The following is a 24,904-nucleotide window of genomic DNA, read 5'->3' on the forward strand; positions in this document are numbered from 1 at the left end:
TAGAAAATACCTCCTTATAACTAACATAATTTTTAGATCAAAATTTAACTTAGAATTTAATTAAATACATTATATTGATAATTTTTTTTATTTTAAAAATATTTTAAATATTAATGTAAAATTATACTTTTAATACTAGCAAACATACACATATATTTTAATATTATATAATTTTCGTATTTTAGTAATAAATAGTATTTTTAATACTTTATTTAATATATTTTATATTACTATTTTAATAATAAAAATATTATTTTTTGAGACAATGCTTAAAGTAGACCTGTTCATGGGTCGTGCTATCCGTCCAAGCCCGAAGGTCCTCCTGAAATTTGAGAGTGTTTGAGTAAAAATATTAAGCCGAAAAAATAGACTTGGACAAAAAAATTAAGTCCATTTAAAATATGAGTTGGGCTCGGGCTTGAACATTCAAGGCCTAAGCCCAGCCAGACCCCTTTTTAAAGTTTATAGTACTTTATATTATGTTATTTTTGTATATTATGTAATTTAAAACACATTAAAAAAATAAACCTATACTAAATATCTATAATACTACTCTAATGTAAACATTAAAATGATGTTAAGATGACTATATAAAAATTTTCAATAAATAAAAAATGTATAACATTATTAAATATTAAAATAGTATAATATAAATATTTTTTTAAAATAATATGAGTGAGCTTAAAATGGACTTAAGTTAGTCTTTTGCAAATTTCAGTAAAATTTTAAGCTTGTATTTTGGGTCAAGCCGAGCTTGGATAAGCATAAAAAATGTTAATATCATGCTTAGACCTGACCTGACCTAGCCCATGAACATTTCTAGTCTGAACTACCCATAACTCACCAAATCTTTGAAGTGAAAAGTATCAAGCATTTAAATGCATTCATACCAACGTCCTTAGAATTGTTATAACAACAATAATATCAACTGAGTTAAGATAAATAAAATATCATTATTAATTTTTAATAAATATATTTTATAAATAATTATTATATTAGAATATTTTATTGGTAAATAAATACTTTAAATATTTTAATAGCAACATTTAGTACTAAAGCATTATGTTAAAATTAAATACATAAAATAATATATATTTTTTCATTCTTTAGGTTGAACGGAGTTTAATTTAACTGATTGATGCAATTTTCTTTTAAATGACACCCCATTAATTTAGATTCTATTTTTATATCATTTATGTGTATTTTATTAATCATGTTGGAAGTTTGTAATTTTTGTATTTTTATAAATTTTTTAAACATAATAAGACAATTTTTTTTTATGGATTGGATGACTTTTCATTAAGAGTATTTAATTTTTTTATTTCGATACTTCGCATGAGTTATATATATTAATGTATGCATACCTAAATTAGTTTGATCTTAACATAATCTTAGTCTCTTTAGTTCGTATAAAGTTGTGGTTGTCTAAAAAAAAAATTAAAAGAAAGCTTAAAATAGAAATGTTTGGTTAAGAACTTAGGAATCTGAAATCAGAATCATAGAGAAAAGACATTATTAGTGGAATGAAGAAAGTGGTGGGGGAAGATGAGTTGTTAGTCACTTTGCATTCACTTTTGCTTACCATATATCCCAACCCCATTCCATCTTTTCTTCTATTTTATCTCCAACACTTACTCTTGCATTTATGTAACAGTGAAAGGTACATTTAAAAAGCTCATCTTGTCTTAACCTAATAAATTTGACAATGGGTAATTTGCTCCCTTCCACTCCCCCCCCCCAATCATTAACCACAGCCAATTTTTATCTACTTATATGCTCATTCCATTTAGTGGAAGATGCTTTAGAAGTTTTGTAACGCCCCTTACCCGAGACCGTTGCCGGAGTCGAGCACAAGGCACTACTAAACTTATTTGAGCACTTAACCAAATTTAGATAATTTATATCATACTTTTCAGACAAGCTGTCCAACTGCGTCATAGTTGCTAAATAATTCATATCTCAAGTTACAAAACTCGAAACCCAAATCCGTAAATTTTCCCCGAATTTATACTCATATATCTACTTACCAATTTTTTTTTATAATTTTTGGTTGGTCCAATTAGTACAGTTTATTATTTAAATCCTCCCCTATTTCAGAGTTTGGCTACTTTGACGCCTGTGCACTACAAACCAAATTTCTCTCTGTAAAAAATTCAAATAACCATGCCGTTTGTTTCTCTTAAAAATAGACCCAATGAGGAATCCATACATATACAGTATGACTCATAATTATTTTTGTGCAATTTTTAATGATTTTCTAAAATCAGAACAGGGGAACTCGAAGTCATTCAGACTCTGTCTCACCACAATTTAAATATCTCATACATTAAAATCCAATTGCATGCACCGTTTCCTCTATATGAAACTAGACTCATTAGGCTTTAATCTCATTTTTTTTTCCAGCCCTTAACTCAATTTTCACAATTTATGGTGAATTTTCAAAGTCAAACTACTGCTACTTACCAAAAACTATTTTAGTACAAATATTGTTAACTAGTTCATAACATCTTTACTTCAATTCATTCAAACTCTATACATGCCATATAAATCTTTAAACATAAAACAAAAACTACCAGAATTGATCTGAATAGTGTGCCCTGTTGTGTTGATCCGATCTACCCACTTCACTTCAAGTCAATCTACATAAAAATATTAAACACACACAAGTAAGCTTATTGAAGCTTAGTAAGCTCATAGGCATATAAACACAAATCATATCAAATATCGTACACAATCTTATATCTATTAGTTTAACTATTTCATCCTCCAAATCACAATTTCATTAATAACTCATTGGAATAATTTCCATATGGCTACTCACAATTTAACTCCCTTAGGCCCATTTCTCATTTACTTCATTGTCAATTTAAGGAACAATAAGGGAATTGAGTGCTTCATTATCACATTGCCATAGTAAACTATGGACTTTCACATTGTTACGCATCACACACCGAAGCCATAGCCTTGCCATGGTCTTACACGGTTCACATATCATACCGAAGCCATATCCCAGATATGGTCTTATACGGAATCACATTATCACATTATACCGATGCCATAGCCCAGCTATGGTCTTATACGGAGTCACAGTATCACATTGCACCGATGCCATAGCCCAGCTATGGTCTTAAACGGGCACACTTAGCACATATTTTTCGTCAATTCATCAGGGTCACAGAATAGAAGCACTCAAATCCATTGTTCCTACTAATTTGTACTTTTAGTTACACATTATTCATTAGTTAATGCAAATTGATAGTATTCATCAACAATAAAATACTTTAACAATCATAAGATTTTCATATCAAAACATTGAACCTTTGCCATATGAACTTACCTGGACTAATTTGCAAAAGTCGTAGAAATTCAGGGACTATTCTTGAATTTTCTCCTTTCCACGATTCAGTTCGTTTTCTTGATCTATAATTATAAAATCATTCCTTCATTAGCATCCATTTCAATTCTATTTCACTTCACAATTTATGCTGTTCAAATTTCGAAATTGCACTTTTACCCCTTGCTCACATTCTTTTCTTGCTTATTTCATACCCAAACCGTCCAGCCATTAACCTTTGGGTCTAATTGCTCTTTAAATCCATCTTTTTAAATACTTAAGCTATTTACTCACAATTTAACAAATTTTGCGCAATTTTCAATTTAGTCCTTTTTAATTAATTAGCCATCCAAACGTTAAAATTTTCTAATGAAACTTTAATACTAACTCAATGACACTCCATAAATATTTATAAAAATATTTATAGCTCAATTTTCAACTTTGAGGTCTCAATACCTCATTTTTGACCCGTTTGACCTAATAAATTCTTTTAATTCACTAATTTCACCATTTCACAAATTCTTCTAAATTCTTACTTGACTCATAAATATTAAATTACTATCTTGTTCAATCTTATTTGTCAAATTTAGTGATCTCAAATCACCATTTCTTGAAAAATTCCCAAGTGATCTTCTCAGCCGGTACAACAGCTTCTATTGTTTCCCACCAGTTATAAGCTTCTTCTTTCAATAATGACACGGCACATATTAAGTAATCATCTGGTGAGCACGCCATTTGCTTAAAAACCCTCATTATACCACTGATTCATGAATCCATAAATCATATTTTTGAGTTGTTGTTCTCGCATCAATGAAATCGGAGCTTCACTACTTGTTCCTTGTTCAGAGGTTTGTACTCTGTTATTAACTTCTTCTTGCTCAGTTTGTTCTGGTCTATCTGACATCTTTTCAAATTGAAGATAGAAAAAATATGTCGGTAGAAGATGTCTGGATAAGAAGAAAAGAGAATTTCTCGACTTGCGACAGGGAAACAAGTCAGTGGCTGAATATGAAAGAGAATTTGTTTATCTGAGCAAATATGCTCGAGATATAATACCCACAGAAGAAGAAATGTGTATCAGATTTGAAGAAGGGCTTAATGATGAGATTAAAATGATGATAGGGGGCATTGAGATACGATAATTTGTTGTTCTATCAGATCGTGCTCAGAAGCTTGAAGAAGTATATAATAAAAAGATGCAACGAGATAGAAGAAGTAAAGAATCTTTCAAAAGAAGTGCATCTAAGTCATTTTCGGCTTTACCAGTGAAGAAATCTAAAGAGGAATTCAGTCGAGCCACTTCAGTGCCGGAAAGATCAGGAAAAAGTAGGCCAAGACAATCTGATTACAAAGCATCTGACAGACCTGCTGTTAGTGTGGGTAGTGTACAAAATACCCAAAGGCCTAAGTGTCAACATTGTGGAAGAAGTCACCCCGGTGAATGTAGAAGTAAGTTAGGGGCTTGTTATAAATGTGGGCCACTGATCACTTTATTCGTGATTGTCCCCAATTACAAGTAGAAGAAGTGGAACAGAGGGAGAAACAGAAAATTCGTCCTCAAAAAGGAAGACACTCTGGTCAGAGCAGTGCTACAGGGGCTACTCGTTCGGGTATGAAAGATACTGCTAGCCGATTAGAAGTTAGGGCTCCTGCTCGTACTTATGCCATTCGAGCGAGAGAAGAAGCAACAGCTCCAGATGTAATTGCTGGTACTTTCTATCTTTATGATGTTCCTGTGTATGCTTTAATAGACCCTGGGTCTACTCATTCATATATTTCCACTATGTTAGCATCTGAAAAAAACTTATTTGTTGAGCCTACTGATTATGATGTACAAGTTACAAATCCGTTCGGTCAAAGTGTGGTAGTTAATTTAATATGTCATAACTGTCCACTGAAAGTTAAGGGCTGTGATTTCCCCGCTGATTTGATGCTGCTACCCTTTTGTGAATTTGATATTATCTTGGGCATAGACTGGTTAATGAAACATGACGCGGTAGTGAATTGTCGAGAAAAACGAATTAGCTTGAAATGTCAAACAGGAGATATTGTTTTGGTTGAGTCTGGGAATTTGGATGACATGGTTAGAATGATTTCCTTTATGTCTGCTCAGAAATTGTTGCGTAAAGGAAATGAGGCTTATTTAGCCTATATTCTTGATACTTGAAGTTCTAAATCAAAGTTAGAGCAACTATCTGTTGTAAATGAATTCATGGATGTATTTCCTGAAGAATTACCAGGTTTACCACCTCATAGAGAAGTTGAGTTTGTGATAGATGTGCTTCCAGGAACAGCTCCCATATCAGTGACATCGTATAGAATGGCTCCAGCAGAATTAAGAGAGTTAAAAGCGCAGTTGCAAGAACTGTTAGACAAAGGGTTTATCAGACTGAGTATGTCACCATGGGGTGCACCTGTCTTATTTGTGAAAAAGAATGATGGTTCATTGAGGCTGTGCATAGATTACAGGCAGCTGAATAAGGTAACAATTAAAAATAAATATCATTTGCCTCGTATTGATGATTTATTCGATCAGCTTAAGGATGCTACAGTGTTTTCAAAAATAGATCTCAGATCTGGGTATTATCAGTTAAAGGTAAAGGAATGTGATGTACCGAAAACAGCTTTTAGAACTCGGTATGGTCATTATGAGTTCTTAGTTATGCCATTCGGTTTGACAAATGCTCCTGCTGCTTTTATGGATTTAATGAATCGAATTTTCCAGTCTTACCTGGATAGATTTGTGGTTGTGTTTATTGACGATATACTGATCTATTCAAAGACAGAATTCGAGCATGCTCAGCACTTGAGAATTGTACTACAGATATTAAGGGAAAAACAGTTATATGCAAAATTTAGTAAATGTGAATTTTGGCTTCATGAAGTGGGATTCTTGGGTCACATTGTGTCAGTTGATGGTATACGGGTAGATCCGAGTAAGGTGTCAGCGGTGATTAATTGGAAAACTCCAAAGAATGTTACGGAAGTGCGAAGTTTCCTTGGATTAGCTGGTTACTATCGTCGATTTGTGAAAGATTTTTCACTGATTGCTTCACCGATAACTAAATTATTACAGAAGAATGTTGAGTTTGTATGGTCTGATGAGTGCCAACAAAGTTTTGATCAATTAAAGAAAATGTTGACAGAGGCTCCGGTGTTAACTTAGCCTGAATCAGGTGTGCCATATGTAGTATATAGTGATGCGTCTCTGAATGGTTTAGGTTGTGTATTGATGCAGTCAGGAAAAGTTGTAGCATATGCTTCTCGACAGTTGAAACCACATGAGAGGAACTACCCTACACATGATCTTGAATTAGCTGCCATAGTATTTGCTTTAAAAATTTGGAGACACTACCTATATGGAGAGAAATGTTATGTGTATACAGACCATAAAAGTTTGAAATATTTAATGTCACAGAAAGAGCTGAATTTGAGACAGAGGCGATGGTTAGAGCTGTTGAAAGATTACGATCTTATCATTGATTATCATCCGGGTAAGGCAAATGTAGTGGCAGATGCACTTAGTCGGAAATCATCATTATTTGCTCTTCGAGCGTTAAATGCTCATTTGTCTGTTAATGAAAATGGTTCTATATTAGCTGAATTAAAGACAAAACCAGTATTCTTTCAACGAATTCGGGAATTGCAAGATGAAGATCCGAAGTTGGTGTTGAAACGACAAATGGTTCGGGATAATTTGAACTTAGATTACTCTATTGATAATAGTGGTATGTTATACCATCGTAATAGAATTTGTGTCCCGAATAATCTAGAATTGAAGAAAGATATCTTATCAGAGGCTCATAGTAGTATGTACTCGATTCATCCGGGTAGTACGAAGATGTATTGTGATTTGAAAAAAATGTATTGGTGGCCTGGTATGAAACGGGAAATTTGTGAATTTGTGGCAAAATGTTTAATCTGTCAACAGGTAAAAGCTGAACATCAAGTGCCTACAGGTTTGTTACAACCCGTAATGATTCCAGAATGGAAGTGGGAACATGTGACGATGGATTTTGTATCTGGATTGCCAGTGACTCCGAAGAAAAAAGATTCGATTTGGGTGATAGTAGACAGATTCACTAAATCAGCGCATTTTATTCCGGTCAGAACAGATTTTTCACTTGATAAGTTAGCGGAATTATATGTGTTAGAAATTGTGAGATTACATGGGGTGCCGACATCAATTATTTCTGATCGAGATCCGAGGTTTACTTCGAGATTTTGGAATAAACTACAGGAAGTTTTAGGTACTAATTTAAAATTTAGTACAGCTTTTCACCCTCAGACAGATGGACAATCAGAGCGAGTGATTCAGATTTTGGAAGATATGTTAAGGTGTTGTATACTCGAGTTCAGTGGCAGCTGGGAAAGGTACTTACCTTTAGCTGAATTTGCTTATAATAACAGTTATCAAGCTAGTATCAAAATGGCGCCGTTTGAAGCTCTGTATGGGAGGAAGTGCAGAACCCCATTGTATTGGTCAGAATTAAGTGAATCGAAATTAGTCGGAGTGGATTTAATTCGGGAAACTGAAGAGAAAGTTCAGATTATTCGGGAAAGTTTGAAAGCTGCTTCCGATCGTCAAAAGTCGTATGCAGATTTGAAAAGAAGAGATATAGAGTTCAATGTGGGTGATCGTGTGTTCTTGAAAGTTTCTCCGTGGAAGAAAGTTTTTCGGTTTGGTAGAAAAGGAAAGCTTAGTCCACGATTTATCGGACCATACGAAATCATTGAGAGGATCGGTCCGGTAGCTTATAGATTGGCCTTGCCTCTAGAACTTGAGAAGATCCATAATGTATTTCATGTATCTATGTTGAGACGATATAGATCAGACCCTTCACATGTGATTCCTCATACTGAGATAGAGCTACAATCAGATATGACTTATTCGGAGGAACCAGTGAAAAATTAGCTCGGGAAGTTAAAGAACTACGGAATAAACGAGTACCGTTAGTAAAAGTGTTATGGCATCAACATGTATTGGAGGAGGCAACCTGGGAAACAGAGAAGTCAATGAGATCACAGTATCCAAATCTGTTTTCAGGTAACAAATTTCGAGGACGAAATTTTTAAAGGGGGGGAGAGTTGTAACGGCCTAATTTTCAGTGGCGTCGGAAATGGTGATTTGAGATCACTAAATTCAACAAATAAGATTGAACAAGATAGTAATTTAATATTTATGAGTCAAGTAAGAATTTAGAAGAATTTGTGAAATGGTGAAATTAGTGAATTAAAAGAATTTATTAGGTCAAACGGGTCAAAAATGAGGTATTGAGACCTCAAAGTTGAAAATTGAGCTATAAATATTTTTATAAATATTTATGGAGTGTTATTGAGTTAGTATTAAAGTTTCATTAGAAAATTTTAACGTTTGGATGGCTAATTAATTAAAAAGGACTAAATTGAAAATTGCGCAAAATTTGTTAAATTGTGAGTAAATAGCTTAAGTATTTAAAAAGATGGATTTAAAGAGCAATTAGACCCAAAGGTTAATGGCTGGACGGTTTGGGTATGAAATAAGCAAGAAAAGAATGTGAACAAGGGGTAAAAGTGCAATTTCGAAATTTGAACAGCATAAATTGTGAAGTGAAATAGAATTGAAATGGATGCTAATGAAGGAATGATTTTATAATTATAGATCAAGAAAACGAACTGAATCGTGGAAAGGAGAAAATTCAAGAATAGTCCCTGAATTTCTACGACTTTTGCAAATTAGTCCAGGTAAGTTCATATGGCAAAGGTTCAATGTTTTGATATGAAAATCTTATGATTGTTAAAGTATTTTATTGTTGATGAATACTATCAATTTGCATTAACTAATGAATAATGTGTAACTAAAAGTACAAATTAGTAGGAACAATGGATTTGAGTGCTTCTATTCTGTGACCCTGATGAATTGACGAAAAATATGTGATAAGTGTGCCCGTTTAAGACCATAGCTGGGCTATGGCATCGGTGCAATGTGATACTGTGACTCCGTATAAGACCATAGCTAGGCTATGGCATCAGTATAATGTGATAATGTGATTCCGTATAAGACCATGTCTGGGATATGGCTTCGGTATGATATGTGAACCGTGTAAGACCATGGCAAGGCTATGGCTTCGGTGTGTGATGCGTAACAATGTGAAAGTCCATAGTTTACTATGGCAATGTGATAATGAAGCACTCAATTCCCTTATTGTTCCTTAAATTGACAATGAAGTAAATGAGAAATGGGCCTAAGGGAGTTAAATTGTGAGTAGCCATATGGAAATTATTCCAATGAGTTATTAATGAAATTGTGATTTGGAGGATGAAATAGTTAAACTAATAGATATAAGATTGTGTACGATATTTGATATGATTTGTGTTTATATGCCTATGAGCTTACTAAGCTTCAATAAGCTTACTTGTGTGTGTTTAATATTTTTATGTAGATTGACTTGAAGTGAAGTGGGTAGATCGGATCAACACAACAGGGCACACTATTCAGATCAATTCTGGTAGTTTTTGTTTTATGTTTAAAGATTTATATGGCATGTATAGAGTTTGAATGAATTGAAGTAAAGATGTTATGAACTAGTTAACAATATTTGTACTAAAACAGTTTTTGGTAAGTAGCAGTAGTTTGACTTTGAAAATTCACCATAAATTGTGGAAATTGAGTTAAGGGCTGGAAAAAAAATGAGATTAAAGCCTAATGAGTCTAGTTTCATATAGAGGAAACGGTGCATGCAATTGGATTTTATGTTATGAGATATTTAAATTGTGGTGAGACAGAGTCTGAATGACTTCGAGTTCCCCTGTTCTGATTTTAGAAAATCATTAAAAATTGCACAAAAATAATTATGAGTCATACTGTATATGTATGGATTCCTCATTGGGTCTATTTTTAAGAGAAACAAACGGCATGGTTATTTGAATTTTTTACAGAGAGAAATTTGGTTTGTAGTGCACAGGCGTCAAAGTAGCCAAACCCTAAAATAGGGGAGGATTTAACTAATAAACTGTACTAATTGGACCAACCAAAAATTATAAAAAAAAATTGGTAAGTAGATATATGAGTATAAATTCGGAGAAAATTTACGGATTTGGGTTTCGAGTTTTATAACTCGAGATATGAATTATTTAGCAACTATGACGCAGTTGGACAGCTTGTCTGAAAAGTATGATATAAATTATCTAAATTTGGTTAAGTGCTCAAATAAGTTTAGTAGTGCCTTATGCTTGACTCCGGCAACGGTCTCGGGTAAGAGGCGTTACAAGTTTCTTATCCTCCATCATGTTTTCACATGTAACAACTTTGTATCATACACACATTTATACTCAGTTGATAAAAAGTAAAAAAAAATTAAACTATTAAATTAAAATAAAAGGAATTAAGAATATTATGTCATTTGAAATTATACTTTTATAAAAAAATTATCCATTCCTCCAAAAAAATATCATTATTTCTCAAGATGTATTGGAATATGAATCTTTAAACTTAAACTTCTTAATTTCATAAAACAATAAAATAAAATAAACTTATTACTCCTCTTAAAATTGTTTGATAATCATTAAAAAATAATTTTATTAAAAATTAATACAATTTAATTTTTTTAAACATGTTTGATAATAAATATAAAAAGCAAATAAAAATTTTCAATAGAAAAAAAACCATTAAAATAGATAAGTAGATAATTGATCACTTAATGAAGAATATATTTAGTCAATTATGTTTTAAATTCCAAATCAGTTCACAATAATTTAAAATTAATTTTTTTATTAGTTTGGGTATTGCTAAAAAGTATTTTGAGAGAGAGTTGCTATGCAGCTAACTCCTTCTATGACTAATCTTTTGTTCATAAACTATATTCATATCAACCACTGACTGATGCCGAGATTGGTACGAAAACCCAAAACTTTTGAATCCTGTCTTGCCCATGCTGTTTCTTTTTCTGGCATTTGGAAACCCGAAACATTGATTACACTAAAATTATTAACCTCTAGTTATTGTAAGAGTGGAGAGCTTCCTTACATGACAATACAATGTGAAAAGAAGTTCAGGTCCAACCTTTGTTGAGAAAATTCTCAGCGACAGTGATCCAACCAGGTGGGTCACTTTATGGCAATCTCTTGCTGTTGGATAAAAGGTTTTTATGGTTTCTCATTGATTCAGTAGCTCAAGATTTTTTCCAACCATTTTTTAGTGCCACATTTTTTGTTGTCTAACTTCCCTTTTATAATGGCTTAAATACGAGAAATTATTACATATCATATGGGATATGGTCCCTCCCAACAATTATTTTCCACATAAACTATTTTTTATACAGCAACCTTCTTCTCATTCTCACCCAAAACATCTTGTTTTCGGATGTGTAAAATATAGCTCATGTGAACAATGACCATATCCTACGTGCTAAGGACGTACCTAATAATTTCTATAATTGCTCTTAAAATTGACAAGTTTTTTTTTTAAGATTAATAATTAAATTGTCAACAAAGAGTCTCAATCATTACTCTTTATTTACATAAAAAAATAATATATTTATTTATATCATGAAATTATATATATTTATATTAAATATGTTTTATTTTTAAAAAACATTAACTTTGATCATTCAATTTCAAACAAATCTTCCTTTAAAATCTTTCGATTTTGATAAAAGTATTTGACACAATAACATATGAGATCGATGGTTAGGAGCGAGACGAAAGGGAGCAATGGTGGGGATGAGACAGTGAAGAGTGAGAGAGAAGGCAGTGACAGTGGGGGTTAGACACAATAGCGACAGCAACTAGAGAGGAAGAGAGAAAGAGGAGAAAACAAACAAATTGAAAAAAAAAATATTAAACAATTGTGTTTTCATAAATGACGTCATCTATGATCTTGATCTTATGCTTATGTGGTATGCCATATAGGCTAGTTCGTTGACCTGCAATTTAATTAACAGTCAACTCACGTTTACAATTAAAATTAGGATGATTTCTAAAAAATTCGTAACGTTTAAGGTATCAAGGGCAAAAACCAAAAAACCAATAAACATTGAGGTTATTTTCAATAATTATGACTAAATTATATTAAAAGATTTTTTATTTTTATATTAAATTATTTAAATTATTTTATATTAAATTAAATTAGTATTTTATATTAAATTATATTAAGAGATTTTTTTTTTATTTTCTCCATCTTTTTCATCTTCATTGGTCGCCTCTCTCTCCCCAAATTCATCTTCATATTCCTCTCCAACATTTTTCCAAAATCCAATAGACCACCGTCGTTGCTGGTACCTTCCATCACCGACAGCCACCAACATGAATTTCCCTAAATTTTACCAAGAACTTTTCTTGATCTCTTTTTTCATATTTTCCATTTTGGTTTTCCTAAAAACCTTCCAAAAGCCTAGATCTACAAAGCTTTTGTATCAAAATTTCTTTTTTTTTTTTGGGTTATGTTGTTTACTAGTATTGTTAAAGGGTACTACTATCAAAATAAAAATACTGTTAAAAAGTAACATCATAATCCAACCATCATATCAACATCTACATAACATAGCCATCATCACAACATATACAAAAAATGACAATATTTGTATGACATACTTCCATGTCAATATATCATCCTATAATTACATGCAAAAACTTATATTACTCAGTACCCATTTACACATACAAAAAGTGACAACTTACAAAAAGTTATATTCATCCACCACCACAACCACATCTTTAATGGGTAGAAATAAATTTTCTCACCCATGCTAATCGCATAGAAGGTGGTAGACTTAAGAAAACGAGCATTTGCATTGGATGATCAGGAATTTTGATCAATGCATCAATTCGCTCATCATCTGTTAAACCTTTTATTTCACCTAAAAACACATAGAGAGTTTGTACCTTTTCTTGAATGATCATTTTTGACTTATTTTGAATGAGCATTTCGGAAGCAATGCTCCTACTTAATTCAAGGCCAACTATCCTTATATTATCCCCCAATAACGTGACAGCATCGATAAGTGAAGTAGAAGAATATGGTTCACTAGCCTCAGAACTCCTTCTCTTCTTCTTTGAAAATGTAGAATCAACTTTGTTTGGATTAGACAATTGCGATTGTGTAGCCAAGTCATCATCCATCTCATCTAAGAAAGCATCAATTTCGCATCCATTGTCATTGCTTCCTTCTTCAAGATTCATTTCATTAGCAACATTCTCAGCACGTAATTCTTCAAAAAAGACAGATCTATTCATCCTAACTTGTTCAATACAAGTCCCGTCACTAGCATGTACAAGTCGCTTCACATAATCTCTTTGAGCAAAAAAATCTAAAATATATGATCTAATCCTTGTTTATAAGTTTGTAGGCTAGAGACAGCACCCAAAATAACTAAGAACCAACTCGGAACTGTACATATTTGCGACCATACTGTCAATGCAAGACCAATTCTTTTTCGCCTCTCACTTTGTACTATTAAAGGCAAACAAGTCATTACTACAAGATATTAAAGTGTTATATATATTCAAATCATAGTATAAATTAATCTCAAAACAAAATGTAATGTATAAATTTAAATTATGAATAAAGAATGAGAATTGAGCAATAGAAGAATATGATGCATAAATTTAAAATATTCGTTCTACGATTGATTACGTAGGGAATTTCCTTCTTTTAAAAAAAAATAATATTGCCGATGTTATTTATATAATTTATAACATGATAAATTTCTTTAAATAAGTTATATTTCTGCTCTATCCATTGCATGTAAAAAAATCTCTATAAATAAGTTCAGAATATTGTCATGTAGTTTATTTTTATTTTAATATGTTCTTAGTTTGCAGTAATCGTACTTATAACACAGAATACATCTATACTAACAATCACAATTTCCCAAAACGATCCCAAAAAACGAACTAAAAGTACTAGAACTGTATCTTGTGCTGCTTAATATTTTATGAAATTCTATGATGTCCTACAACTAAGCTCAAGAACTTCGTGGTCTTGCACGGGCGAGAATAGAACACATCCTGCCATGGGACAGGAGCGCTAGTGAGGGACTCCCTTACTATCCTGTCCTAAGCCCAAGGTATATTCAAAAATGGCACGGTTTCACTAGAAGATCTTTCCTTTATCTTTCTTGATCCAAAAGAAAGACTCCATTAGCCTTAACCTTTGGTTATGATCGTCGCCTTGCAACTAAAACCAATGAAGCTAACTATTTTCCTCAAGATTGATTTGTTCGTATATTCTCGTAAATAAACTATCTACATATGCTTGAACCTATAAATTATCTATATTACTTAGGCTGTCGTGTGAATGTTTAACACAGATAAATATCCAATACGAAAATGAGTGTCAAACATATATACTTAAAAAGAAAATGAAGATTTGGAGCAACAGAATCTCATATCACCATCCACAAAAGCATTTACAACAGAAGTAAAGATCTAAAACTATATTGAATCCAGCTGAGTTAAACAACTCAGATTCTACAAGAGATCATTAAAAAGCTCAAAGAAAAGGGAATTTTCTAATTAATCACCCAAAATGAAAGAACTAAGCAAAACCCAGATCATAAATTGAAACAAAGGCTCAACGAATGTTGATTTCAACATTTTCAAGCTTTTTTTTCCCTTTTCAAAAAAAAAAGGCTATTTTGTCACCAAAGAAACAAACTGAGAAGCCTAAATCAGAAGGGGAAAAACAAGTAAACTCCCATTTTATTTTACTAAAAATAGATTAAAAAGGAAAAAAAAAATCTATACAAACAAGTAGATACTTTCAAGCTTAAAACAGTGAAACTAGATATTAAAAATAGCTAATTTGTCACCAAATAGCCAAATAGAAACATATAAATTCCTATTTTTATTTTACTAAAACTAAAGTTAAAAAAAAAAAGAAGAAGATATTTTCAAGCTTAAACAGTCCCTCAAAAACTACAACTTTTTGCTCAAAACAAATTCAAATACAATAAAAATGGCTAAAAAAAACAATACTCAGAAGCAAAAGAAAGTAAAAAGAAAATACCCAGATCTTCATTTTGAAAGAAAATGGCAAAGATCAAATATCTGATCGAAAAAATAAAGAAGAAAAATGAACGATATAAAAAGGAAAAAAAAAAAGAAGAAGAAAAAAAATACCTAAAATCGAATGGGAACAAGGAGACAGGGCTGGGGGTGTGGTGACTTGAGGTGGTCGGTGAGGGAGAGTGGTAAAGGGCAATAATGGGAGGTTATATTTTTTTTCTTAATTGTTGGAGGCTGTAACGTGCTAATCTTTTCTTTTATTTAAATAATTTTAATAAATATGTTTTTTTACATAAAATTTTTTATCCACGTGGTGGACATAAAATTGTTTTCCATAACCAAACCTTTTCTAACGGTTTGATTAGCACTTTTATTTCGACCTAAAATAATAAAAGCATGCAAAACAAGGGTTTGAGTTTTATTTTCATTAAACTTGCTTAAGGTAAGAGTAAGTTCACTTTTAGCCAAAACAAAACAAAACCAAAGTCGCATTTGTTTGTGGTAGAGTAGTATTTGGAGCAAATGTTTTCGATTGGATATAACTTTGTTAGATTATATCTAAGAAGCTTTAAAAACTAAGAATGATAATATAGCAAAATATCATGGACCCTATATGTTTGTCGAAATGTCTAGCTGAAGTCTAAAATGTAACAGAACCTGCAATATCGTGTTAGTCAACATTTCTCCAATGGGGTTTCTTTTTGGCTTTCTTTTATCCTCTGCTTTATATTTGCAGGAGAGAAGGGTGACATAAATCAATCAGTTTCTTATTTGCTGCTGGGGGGACTGACAGGTTTCAGTAACTACAAGCGATGGCAGTGGCAAATTTCCCTGCACTTCAGTTTAAAACTTGCGATATTTTTCGTTCCACTCCAAAATGTTTCAAATTGCTCCCCTTACAAAAGACAAGTAAGTTTAAACAATATTCCACTTACTAACTGTTCCAACTTTTTCTTCATCTGGTTCTAATGACTTGGGACATGTCTAGTTTTTCAATTCTAAATTCTATTTTTTTTCCATATATTTTTAGCTCTGGGTTGAATGTAAAATCAAGTGATTTTCCACAGATCTTTTTGTTAAGACATTAGTAGTTGAAGCAAAGGCAAATACCAGAACAGAAAGCGCTAAAATTAGGAACAGAAGAATGCTAAAGAAGGTATGCTTTCTTTTCCTGTTAAGAAAATGTGCAATACAATGGCTAGGACACATGTATGTTATTTTTATTATTCTTTTTGAAATATTTATGGTCGAAGTTTGTGTACGAAATTTATTTGGATATAGATATGGAATATGATCTTCCGAAAATCTTCAAATTTTAAAAATTGAGCCTACAAATATACACCTGAGTAACAAAGCATTCAAGGCCCAACAAAGATTGTTGAATCATTTTCTAGAGTTGGTGAAATAAATTTCATGAGTTTTTACATGTTTATGAGTCGGATGTTTTCAATGTTATTTCCAGTTTAATGGCACCCCAAGAAGACCAAGACTGTCGGTATTCTGTTCAGAGAAGCAGTTGTATGCTATGTTGGTCGATGACAAAAACAAGAAGTGTTTATTTTATGGAAGCACTTTGCAGAAATCTATTCGTGACGATCCCACTTGCACCACCATTGTAAGTATCATAGGGTCTTTGATAGCCTTCGAATATTTCTTGCTTGTGGAGAGAAATTTTGGGTTTAGATAACTGTCTAGGGCATATAACAATATAGAATAATGAGTTTAGAGACAAGTTGAAAATATGATACAAACACGACATATTTCATAGACACAACAGTGTAGTAAGTACAACAGGATATATATGCCTAAACATGACTAGCATAGTTGACACTACACTATACATTCATCTTTTGGATTTTGTCGCATTTAGTAATTTGTGTTGTAATTTATGCTTACACTGCTGACATGCACAGATTGCTAGGTCAACAAGAAGATATCACCCTATGTTTAAACACAATCAACATAGATAGCACTACACGTATATGTTCATATTTAGGATTTTGACTAGTTTATAATTTGTGTTTGACATGAGAAAAATAAAATAAAATACAAGCTCGACAGCATACTCAGATTGTTAGGTTTCCAAGAAGATTTATCCCTATGTTTAAACATGGTTTTGACACATTTAATAATTTGTGCGTGTGTTTTTATGTTTGCATGGTTAACATGAAAAAAAAGTAACTGGTGCTTCTGTTGCGTTGGTATTTTCAGGATGCTGCTAAACGTGTTGGTGAAGAGCTTGTAAAGGCTTGTATTGATCTTAACATAAACGAAATATCATATTATGATCGCAATGGATTTGCACGCGGTGAGAGAATGCAAGCCTTTGAGATTGCAATAGCAAACTATGGTTTCTTGCCTACATAGAACTTAATCCAATTACCTTTTAAACCCTCGGTTTTTAGTATTAATTAATCAATCATGTAATTTGCCAGTGTAGGATCTGAGATAGCAATTTGCAAGATTTATCGAATGTAAAAGCCCTTTATTAGTTTGATGCATTCTTCAATTGTCTACAACTTTTGTCGTATTTTTATGACAATGTAACAATCAGATTCTGCGATGTCTTGTTTCCCAAGCATCTGCTGACATCCAACGTATTTCACTGATTTCTCATTCAAAAGTGTCTCTCTCGGGTCGAACCAATGCTCACATATGAGAGATGGCAATACCTTGATTTGGGGACGTCTATGCTGAATTTGTTTTTTTTTTTTAAATTCCTTCGTTCCTTTCGAAGATTATACTCTTATATCTTAACAGGTACCAAACAAAGATGTCAGACACAAATACTTCAAAATAATAATAATAATAATAACAACATAGGCGTACATGAGACTGAACTTGGGTAAAACCTGCATATTTATGTTGGCTATGGGCTTCTCTATACAAGGCACCAATCTACCATTTTCTAATCGGTCATGTTGATTACTATGTATCCCCTACAAAAATATTGCTAATTATACACCAATTTAATTACCAACCCCATCTACCTAATATCAAAAAAAAACTTTAAAAGAATAAAAGAAACAAAAACCCACCGAGACATCCTTCTCTTACTCCGAATTTTCTTGACCCATATCAATCAAACCGGCAATGACTGACTGGTTCCCTCATCTATTTCTGGTCAAGTTAAAGTTAGCACTGGGAAAGTGCTCGTTATGAAATGTAGTTGCTGTTATTGTTTGCCGAATAACCTAAAATCCATTGCATACCTTAAAGTAGTCTGCCTATGCTTATGGATCACCACAGCATCTAGCTCTTTTTGTCTCCTGGAGTTTCTGCCACAAACACATCACCTCTCTTGGACCTTGATAGTGAGCAATAACATAACCATCCTTACAACCCTCGTTAAAGATCCTCTCTTCTTTCTCATAATGGACTTCTAAACCATCTTTTTGCATATCCGCAATCCAAATGCCCATTGCCACGTCTTCGAGTTTAAACATCTGTTATTTACACATGACATTTGTTTAACATTGAGAATTGTTATCCACACAAGGAGTTATTGATGAAATCCTATTCCAATAAACTTTCATGCTTACATATATAATGAATATATGTTTCCATAATCCAGAACAACAAAAGTAGAATAAAGGAAGAGTTAAAATTTTCATCTTACCTTTAAGCGCACTTCATTGAATCTCTTGTAAACAGCCTTTGCTATGTCATGGGACACCACATAACCAGGACCATGAGCCCAAGGTGGGTACTTCTCTTCAGACCATTCCTTCATTGAACACATCATGACAAGAAGATAATAAGCACCAGAAAACGATTTTTATCCCATTACAGTTAAATAATGGTGATTTGTCACCAACAAATACAATTAATGAATGCCTATGCAGGCTACAATAATATTAAAAACAAACTAAAGCTTTGAGTTACTTTAGCATGAGCTAGAGGAATTGTAATGCACGTAAACGTGAGCCATGTGTGAACTACTCTGGAAAAAAGCTGAGCTGATCTTGCTTTCTCTTTCTTTTCAGTGATCCCAGTAGATGTTGCTTTTATGAACATGATCACACAACATAATATGGTGTTCGATTTAAAAAAGCTAAACATGGAGCTAATCAAAATTAATAGAGAATGTAGTTCATCCTTCCAATCTTTGCTTATATCAAGCAAAAATTTAGAGTTTATGATTAACTATCTCCAGACATTGTGCCAAGTCAGAATAGTTGAAACCATTTGAGGGAATTGAGTGAAGAATTACCTCAGGGCTGATAAACCACTTGCTATCTGTACTGCGATGAGGTTGGGAATCTGAGTTAATGAGTCCATAAAGCAATCCATGAGTTACATTTATCCTGCTTAATGAAGCCATGACTTCATCCAAACGAACAAACGCATCATCATCTGTCTTCATGACAAACTTTGCAGAAACAACTTCTGTCTGTAGAAGAGATAAGCTGTATAAGGGAATGAAAATTTTTGCCTATTCAAATGAAGGGGCAAAGACTTTACCCCAAAGATGCAAATAGCCAAGGTTTTCCAGGTGATCAGGCTGTAGTAATCAACAAAAGGCATCAGCTGTATGTCTCCATATGTCCGTGCTTCATTCCAGAGTTCATCATTTACTATATGGTTTTTATGCTGCAGAACAACTCAAACTTGGTAAGTGATTATATAAGAGGCTTACAAAATTGTAAAACTTAAAACCACAAACTCGATGATGGTTTCAAGAGAGATACAACACTGGATTTTCGCACCAAAACTGTCAACTGTCTAACTATTTTATCATATTCAAAAGATAAGATCATTGCGCATTTCAGCAAAACAAAGAGTACATGAGTGCTTAGGTGACTATGAGTAGAATATATATGCTGAACTAATGGGGTAACAACTTATTACAGTAAAGCATCGTAAGCCACCTATTGGGTACAGCTATGTTCTAAAAACAGAGAAAATACTGAATGTTGCCCCCAGCTCAAGACATCTAACAGCATTTAATGCTTCTGGCACAAAATCATAAGTGATCTAGTGGTGCTACAATGGTTGGCAAACACGATCAAGATTCAAGAACCATGTAGCATTTGTGGCAAGAACATCTCAACCATGTATTGCTTCAAGAGAATGGTTCTCCTTTATTATGATAGAACTAGAACTACCCAAACATCCAAATTCTAGCTATTTTGAGTGAGAGAAATTCACAAGGAAACCTTACCAAACCAACAAAAAAGCGGACTACAACTGTCCCAGATCGAACTTCAGGATACTGCATCCATGTTCTTCTCACAGCCATTCTTCTTTTAAAATTATTGGCAGTAGAGAAAACACCAATAAAGAGATCCACTGGTCTTTGAATAGAAAGAGGAACTGATTTAAGTGCTTCTATATCAATCGTATGGTCTGAATCCTCTGAAGTAGGTAAACCACTAGCCAGCACAGAGATTAATTTCACGTCACCAGAAATTCTAACCTCACTAACAAGCCATGGCTCCAATGTCTGAATATAAAAGCAGCCAATAAGTCATTAAGCTTAACGGAACTATTAATTATTAAACAAATTTCACAAGAGGATTTAGAAATTACTTCTCGATAAGCAAAGGATGTTACATGCTTCCCATCAACTGTCATTTGTACTCCCTCCGGTCCTACTCTAAGTGTTGCAACAAAAAGAGAACCTTGCTTAAAAGGAAAATACCTTCTGGGTTTAACCCCTTGCAGCCCCATTAAAGGCAATCTTAAACCATGGGAGTGCACTCTAATTGTCCGATTATCATCTTTACCAACCAACTTATTGCACTGTTCCAACTCATCCACTGAAACAATAAACTAAGTAGAGAGTTACCTCAGAAAAAAATACACATTTCTCATGTACAAACAAATAAAAGGGAAAAGATGAAAGAAGAGGGAGCAATTGGAATTTTACATGCGTTGGGAATACTCTATCCCAACGCACATACTAAAGGTAAAGCATTTTTGTAGCTCACTGTTAATTGTCTTCATTAAGAATAGTGTTTCATGCTAGACAAAGCCTAATGACACCTTCTATGTTGATGGAATTTTCGGACTCCTTTAATGTCTTATCCAAAAGAGGAAAAAGAGCATGTTTGGGATTCAATAGAATTAAAAAAGATAAAAATGTATATGAAACTAAAAATGTACAGGTGGTACATGGACCTATTTAAGGTAAAACAAGAAGAAAGATTCTAATTCTTTTTGCGTATGCGTAAAGTACCAAAATGATGTAGCAAGTCTTTCTACCTTTTTCATTCTCTTCAGGTGTTGGAGGTGGACAACGCACCTCTTCACCCCAATCATGAGCTATAGTCCAGGTGTTTTGGACAATTACTGGGTCCTCAGTTATCTTATCCCCATGAAGCCTAACATTGTAATGCAAAATTATTGGTGGGTCTGGCTCCCCTGGAAGTGCTTCCCCTGTTAAATCAATGCGAAAATCTCCAAGAAGGCCATTTGGAATGCCAATGATTGTAATGGAAGAACCTTGAGTGAGGCCACAAGGAACTCGCACCTTGTAGTGACTCTCAGGTTCTGTAGCATTCATTTTATTAAGAAAATGGGGACACTGCTTCTCTTTTGCTTTCCTAGATGAATTATCATTCCCATAACCAAGTTTTTCCTCTTCAATTGAATCCATCAAGCTATTCCATGCACTTCCAGCTTCCTTGATAGCCTCTACTCCATTTGGTAAAGCATGAGAATGGTTAATTAAGTTCTTCAATAAATTCCAGGTCAGCAAAGACTGTTGCTCTCCCTTGGAGAGGTTCCTTAGAGCAAAGAGACTGAAGGCTATGGCATCAATAGAAATTACTTGAGAAGCATTTCCTGGATTCTGAAGTGCAGGTGGAGCTGTAAAACGCACCCATTCAAGTGGATTTGTTCCATTAGAAGAGAAGGGATTCATCAAGTAGCTTTCTTCAACAGGATTTTTCATAAAACCATATCTCAGCAGCAACAACATAAACAAAGATGAAACTAGAGCACCACCGTACCATTTCTTCATTCTGCCAATTATACAACCACATCAAAATGTTTTGCCAACAACTAGGAAATAAGCATTCAAGGCGATTTATAAAATTATAATCTGTAGACAGTAAGTAAAGTAGCAAATAAAGAGTTAAAATATGGGAGCACTTTGGACAGACAGTCAACAGTCTATTAAATGCTGAAGGATCATTTCACCTTGTCAAATGGGGTGTTTCAGCCTTCATTTTCAACCTGCTGTCCAGCCGAGCAACTACCAAAAGTTACAAGCATCACCTTCAGGCTTCATGTATAAAAACTCAAGATTTCTGCAACCATGAAGCAACTTTATGAAATATTCATTGTCACGCTTCGAGCATAAGATTGCCACACTGACAGAACATGAAACCAATCAGTCCATTGGAGAAGGTATCAAAACTTGCCACCAAAAATAAGCAACACATCAACAAAAAGAGACATTCCAACAACAAAAGTACACAACTCCAAAAAGATAAAGCAAATCAAACCGAAGACCCAGGCATCTACTCTTTAATGCTTACAACTAACCTAATTGATATTGATAAGCTACACTAAATTCATCCAAGACAAGTGACATACATTTCATAAACACCAGTATCACCATTATAATTTAGAAAATACCAAACTAACATTTTCTCCAAGCAAACAATAATCAATTTGCAACAGTTGCCATAGACAACCAAGATGTACAAGTCAAATGTATAAAGCTGTCTCACTCCAATTGCTCTTATGGAGGGAGTGGTTGAGTTTACTCTTTCAATGGGTATATTATATTCATGTTGACGGAAGCAAACAAGAAACTTTCGCTATATAAATTATGTAATATGACTAAATGAAACGAGTGACACCTTTAGCAAACAGGAAGCAATTACAGCTTCAAACAATAAATTATTACTTTGTTTACAAAATTATAATTTTGCCCCAGAGAATAAACAAATTATATTTGCTTTTAATCGAAATTATATATTGATTTTTATTCTCATTTTGCATCAAAAGTCATAAATATTTTTCTTTGTATTACACAAAAATAACATTTCCATATAAAAAATTCAGAATTCGCTTCGCTTTGGCTGCGGACTTTTTTTGTAATGAAAATTAACAGTAATTACTCATCACGGCTACGATTGGTAGGCGAGAAAATGTAGGAGAAGAAAGAAAAGGTTGAATAGAAATAAATTTTCAAATTTTGCGTCAGTTAAATCTAGGATCCGAGGGCATGGTCTTTTCCTACTCTAACTTAGCTCCATTAGTACCTTACCTTAATTGATACAAGTTTCAAACTCCAAAATTTCCATAAAGAAAAAAAATCAAGATTTAAGTTTCCATCATCTTCTAATTACGTCAGGTTTTTCCTGAAACCAAGCTAAAACGAGAATTGCACCCAAAAAAGAAAACGAAAAAAAAGTTTCGAGACAGATCCAAACGCGTTGAACTAAATCTGAACTTAACAATGAAAACCCTTCAAAAAATACAATGAAAACACGAAAAGTAAAAGCAAAAATTGAGTAACATAACTAAAGAAAAGAAAAAGCATTTCTGAATTAAAAAATTTCAAAAAAAATTGAACTGAACGAAACTAAAACGAATGCTATATGCGAAAAAGAAGAAAAGTTATTTCCAAGAAAATCAAAGACTGAAGCTTACCGGTGAAGAGAGAAATCGAAGAGAATTTGAAGAAAATGGATACAGCGTTTGGATCTCTGTCGTTTTGGACTTTGTTTTTTGAACTTTCAAGTCGTTTAAAGCTCAACGGTGGGAAATAAAACCGTTTTCCGGTCTTCCTAAATAAAAAACAGAGATTTGTGTTGTTGACTGACTTGAATAGGTTGTATCAATGTTTTTTTTTATTTGTTTTTTTTATCTCCCTACAATACATAAATAACATAAAACCTATTTCTTTTTTTACTTTTACTTTATTATATTTTATTTTCCCTTAGCTTTTACTAGCATCAGCTGATTTGACATTGACTAGAATGCCTTATGAAGTATCCACACGTGGCATACTGTCGGCTGATTTTCTTTTCTTTCTTTTTCGAACTTTGTAATTTTTCACATTTTGGTCCGCTCAACTTTTCTTTTCATATTAATTCCAGGATTTGACTACTTTCCTTAGTTATATCTTTAAATTTGAATTTCATTAACGCACAATGAAGTGATATTTTATTTTTTTATTTTTTATTATTTAATCACTTGAATTTTTTGAATTAAAATTTTTTATTTTTACATGATTTTTAAAGTTTTTTATATTTTATATAAAATTTTAGGTGGTGAAGTGGCATAATTTTGGAATTGTAACAACATTTAAGTTAACGGATCAAATCGAGAAATATTGTTAAGTTTTAAGATTAATATAGACCAAAGTTCAAGGATCTAATTGAATAATTTACTAAATTTAAGGACTAAATGTTGTCTTATCTCTTTTGAATAAACTGAAGGTTTGATTTGATAAATTTTAATTAATTTAAAAAATATGTTACGAGTTAGTATTTTAAGTAATCGGTAATTATCTATATTATATTTAACTGACTTATTAATTGATATTATACTTTAATTGAATCCCAACTCCTTCCTCCTATAAAATAATATCAACCCATTTAAACAATTACCCATAATTTTCCT

The 24,904-nt window shown here is 32.8% G+C and overlaps 3 protein-coding genes across 6 annotated transcripts; 1 reads left to right on the forward strand and 2 right to left on the reverse strand.

The window, feature by feature from the left end:
* Positions 1-12,821: 12,821 nt before the first annotated feature.
* On the reverse strand, positions 12,822-15,552 carry LOC107920066 (uncharacterized). Its single transcript, XM_016849575.2, has 2 exons — positions 15,434-15,552; positions 12,822-13,763 (listed from the first exon to the last, which is right to left on the reverse strand). The coding sequence occupies exon 2, from the start codon at positions 13,544-13,546 to the stop codon at positions 13,028-13,030; it is 519 nt and encodes a 172-aa protein (XP_016705064.1). The 5' UTR covers positions 13,547-13,763; positions 15,434-15,552; the 3' UTR covers positions 12,822-13,027.
* An 85-nt stretch (positions 15,553-15,637) lies between these two features.
* On the forward strand, positions 15,638-17,882 carry LOC107920067 (50S ribosomal protein L18). Of its 3 annotated transcripts, none has more exons than XM_016849576.2 (5): positions 15,638-15,761; positions 16,056-16,228; positions 16,387-16,475; positions 16,782-16,934; positions 17,531-17,882. In XM_016849576.2, the coding sequence occupies exons 2-5, from the start codon at positions 16,132-16,134 to the stop codon at positions 17,684-17,686; spliced, it is 495 nt and encodes a 164-aa protein (XP_016705065.1). In that variant the 5' UTR covers positions 15,638-15,761; positions 16,056-16,131; the 3' UTR covers positions 17,687-17,882. The 3 variants fall into 3 exon arrangements, with proteins under 3 accessions (XP_016705065.1, XP_016705067.1, XP_016705066.1); XM_016849578.2 differs by lacking the exon at positions 15,638-15,761 and adding an exon at positions 15,771-15,966; XM_016849577.2 differs by lacking the exon at positions 15,638-15,761 and having other exon boundaries at positions 15,771-16,228.
* A 227-nt stretch (positions 17,883-18,109) lies between these two features.
* On the reverse strand, positions 18,110-24,177 carry LOC107920065 (beta-1,3-galactosyltransferase GALT1). Of its 2 annotated transcripts, none has more exons than XM_016849573.2 (9): positions 23,930-24,177; positions 22,466-22,638; positions 21,527-22,287; positions 20,852-21,081; positions 20,484-20,765; positions 19,784-19,912; positions 19,533-19,712; positions 18,939-19,046; positions 18,110-18,765 (listed from the first exon to the last, which is right to left on the reverse strand). In XM_016849573.2, the coding sequence occupies exons 2-9, from the start codon at positions 22,492-22,494 to the stop codon at positions 18,553-18,555; spliced, it is 1,932 nt and encodes a 643-aa protein (XP_016705062.2). In that variant the 5' UTR covers positions 22,495-22,638; positions 23,930-24,177; the 3' UTR covers positions 18,110-18,552. The 2 variants fall into 2 exon arrangements, with proteins under 2 accessions (XP_016705062.2, XP_016705063.2); XM_016849574.2 differs by having other exon boundaries at positions 22,466-22,575; positions 23,930-24,132.
* Between the last annotated feature and the right edge of the window lie 727 nt (positions 24,178-24,904).

This window comes from Gossypium hirsutum, chromosome A12, assembly GCF_007990345.1.
Source record: "Gossypium hirsutum isolate 1008001.06 chromosome A12, Gossypium_hirsutum_v2.1, whole genome shotgun sequence".
NCBI classification, from domain to species: Eukaryota; Viridiplantae; Streptophyta; class Magnoliopsida; order Malvales; family Malvaceae; genus Gossypium; species Gossypium hirsutum.

Bases quoted from the DNA above. Each gene is read 5' to 3' on its own strand.
- LOC107920065 (XM_016849573.2), bottom strand. From the start codon at position 22,494: ATGAAGGCTGAAACACCCCATTTGACAAG. The intron at 21,082-21,526 runs GTAGAAAGACTT...TTATTGTTTCAG, and splicing joins ACCTGAAGAGAATGAAAAAG to TGGATGAGTTGGAACAGTGC. The intron at 18,766-18,938 runs GTAAGATGAAAA...TGTAAATAACAG, and splicing joins TCAATGAAGTGCGCTTAAAG to ATGTTTAAACTCGAAGACGT.
- LOC107920067 (XM_016849576.2), top strand. From the start codon at position 16,132: ATGGCAGTGGCAAATTTCCCTGCACTTCAGTTTAAAACTTGCGATATT. The intron at 16,229-16,386 runs GTAAGTTTAAAC...GATTTTCCACAG, and splicing joins GCTCCCCTTACAAAAGACAA to ATCTTTTTGTTAAGACATTA. The intron at 16,476-16,781 runs GTATGCTTTCTT...TGTTATTTCCAG, and splicing joins ACAGAAGAATGCTAAAGAAG to TTTAATGGCACCCCAAGAAG.
- LOC107920066 (XM_016849575.2), bottom strand. From the start codon at position 13,546: ATGAATAGATCTGTCTTTTTTGAAGAATTACGTGCTGAGAATGTTGCT.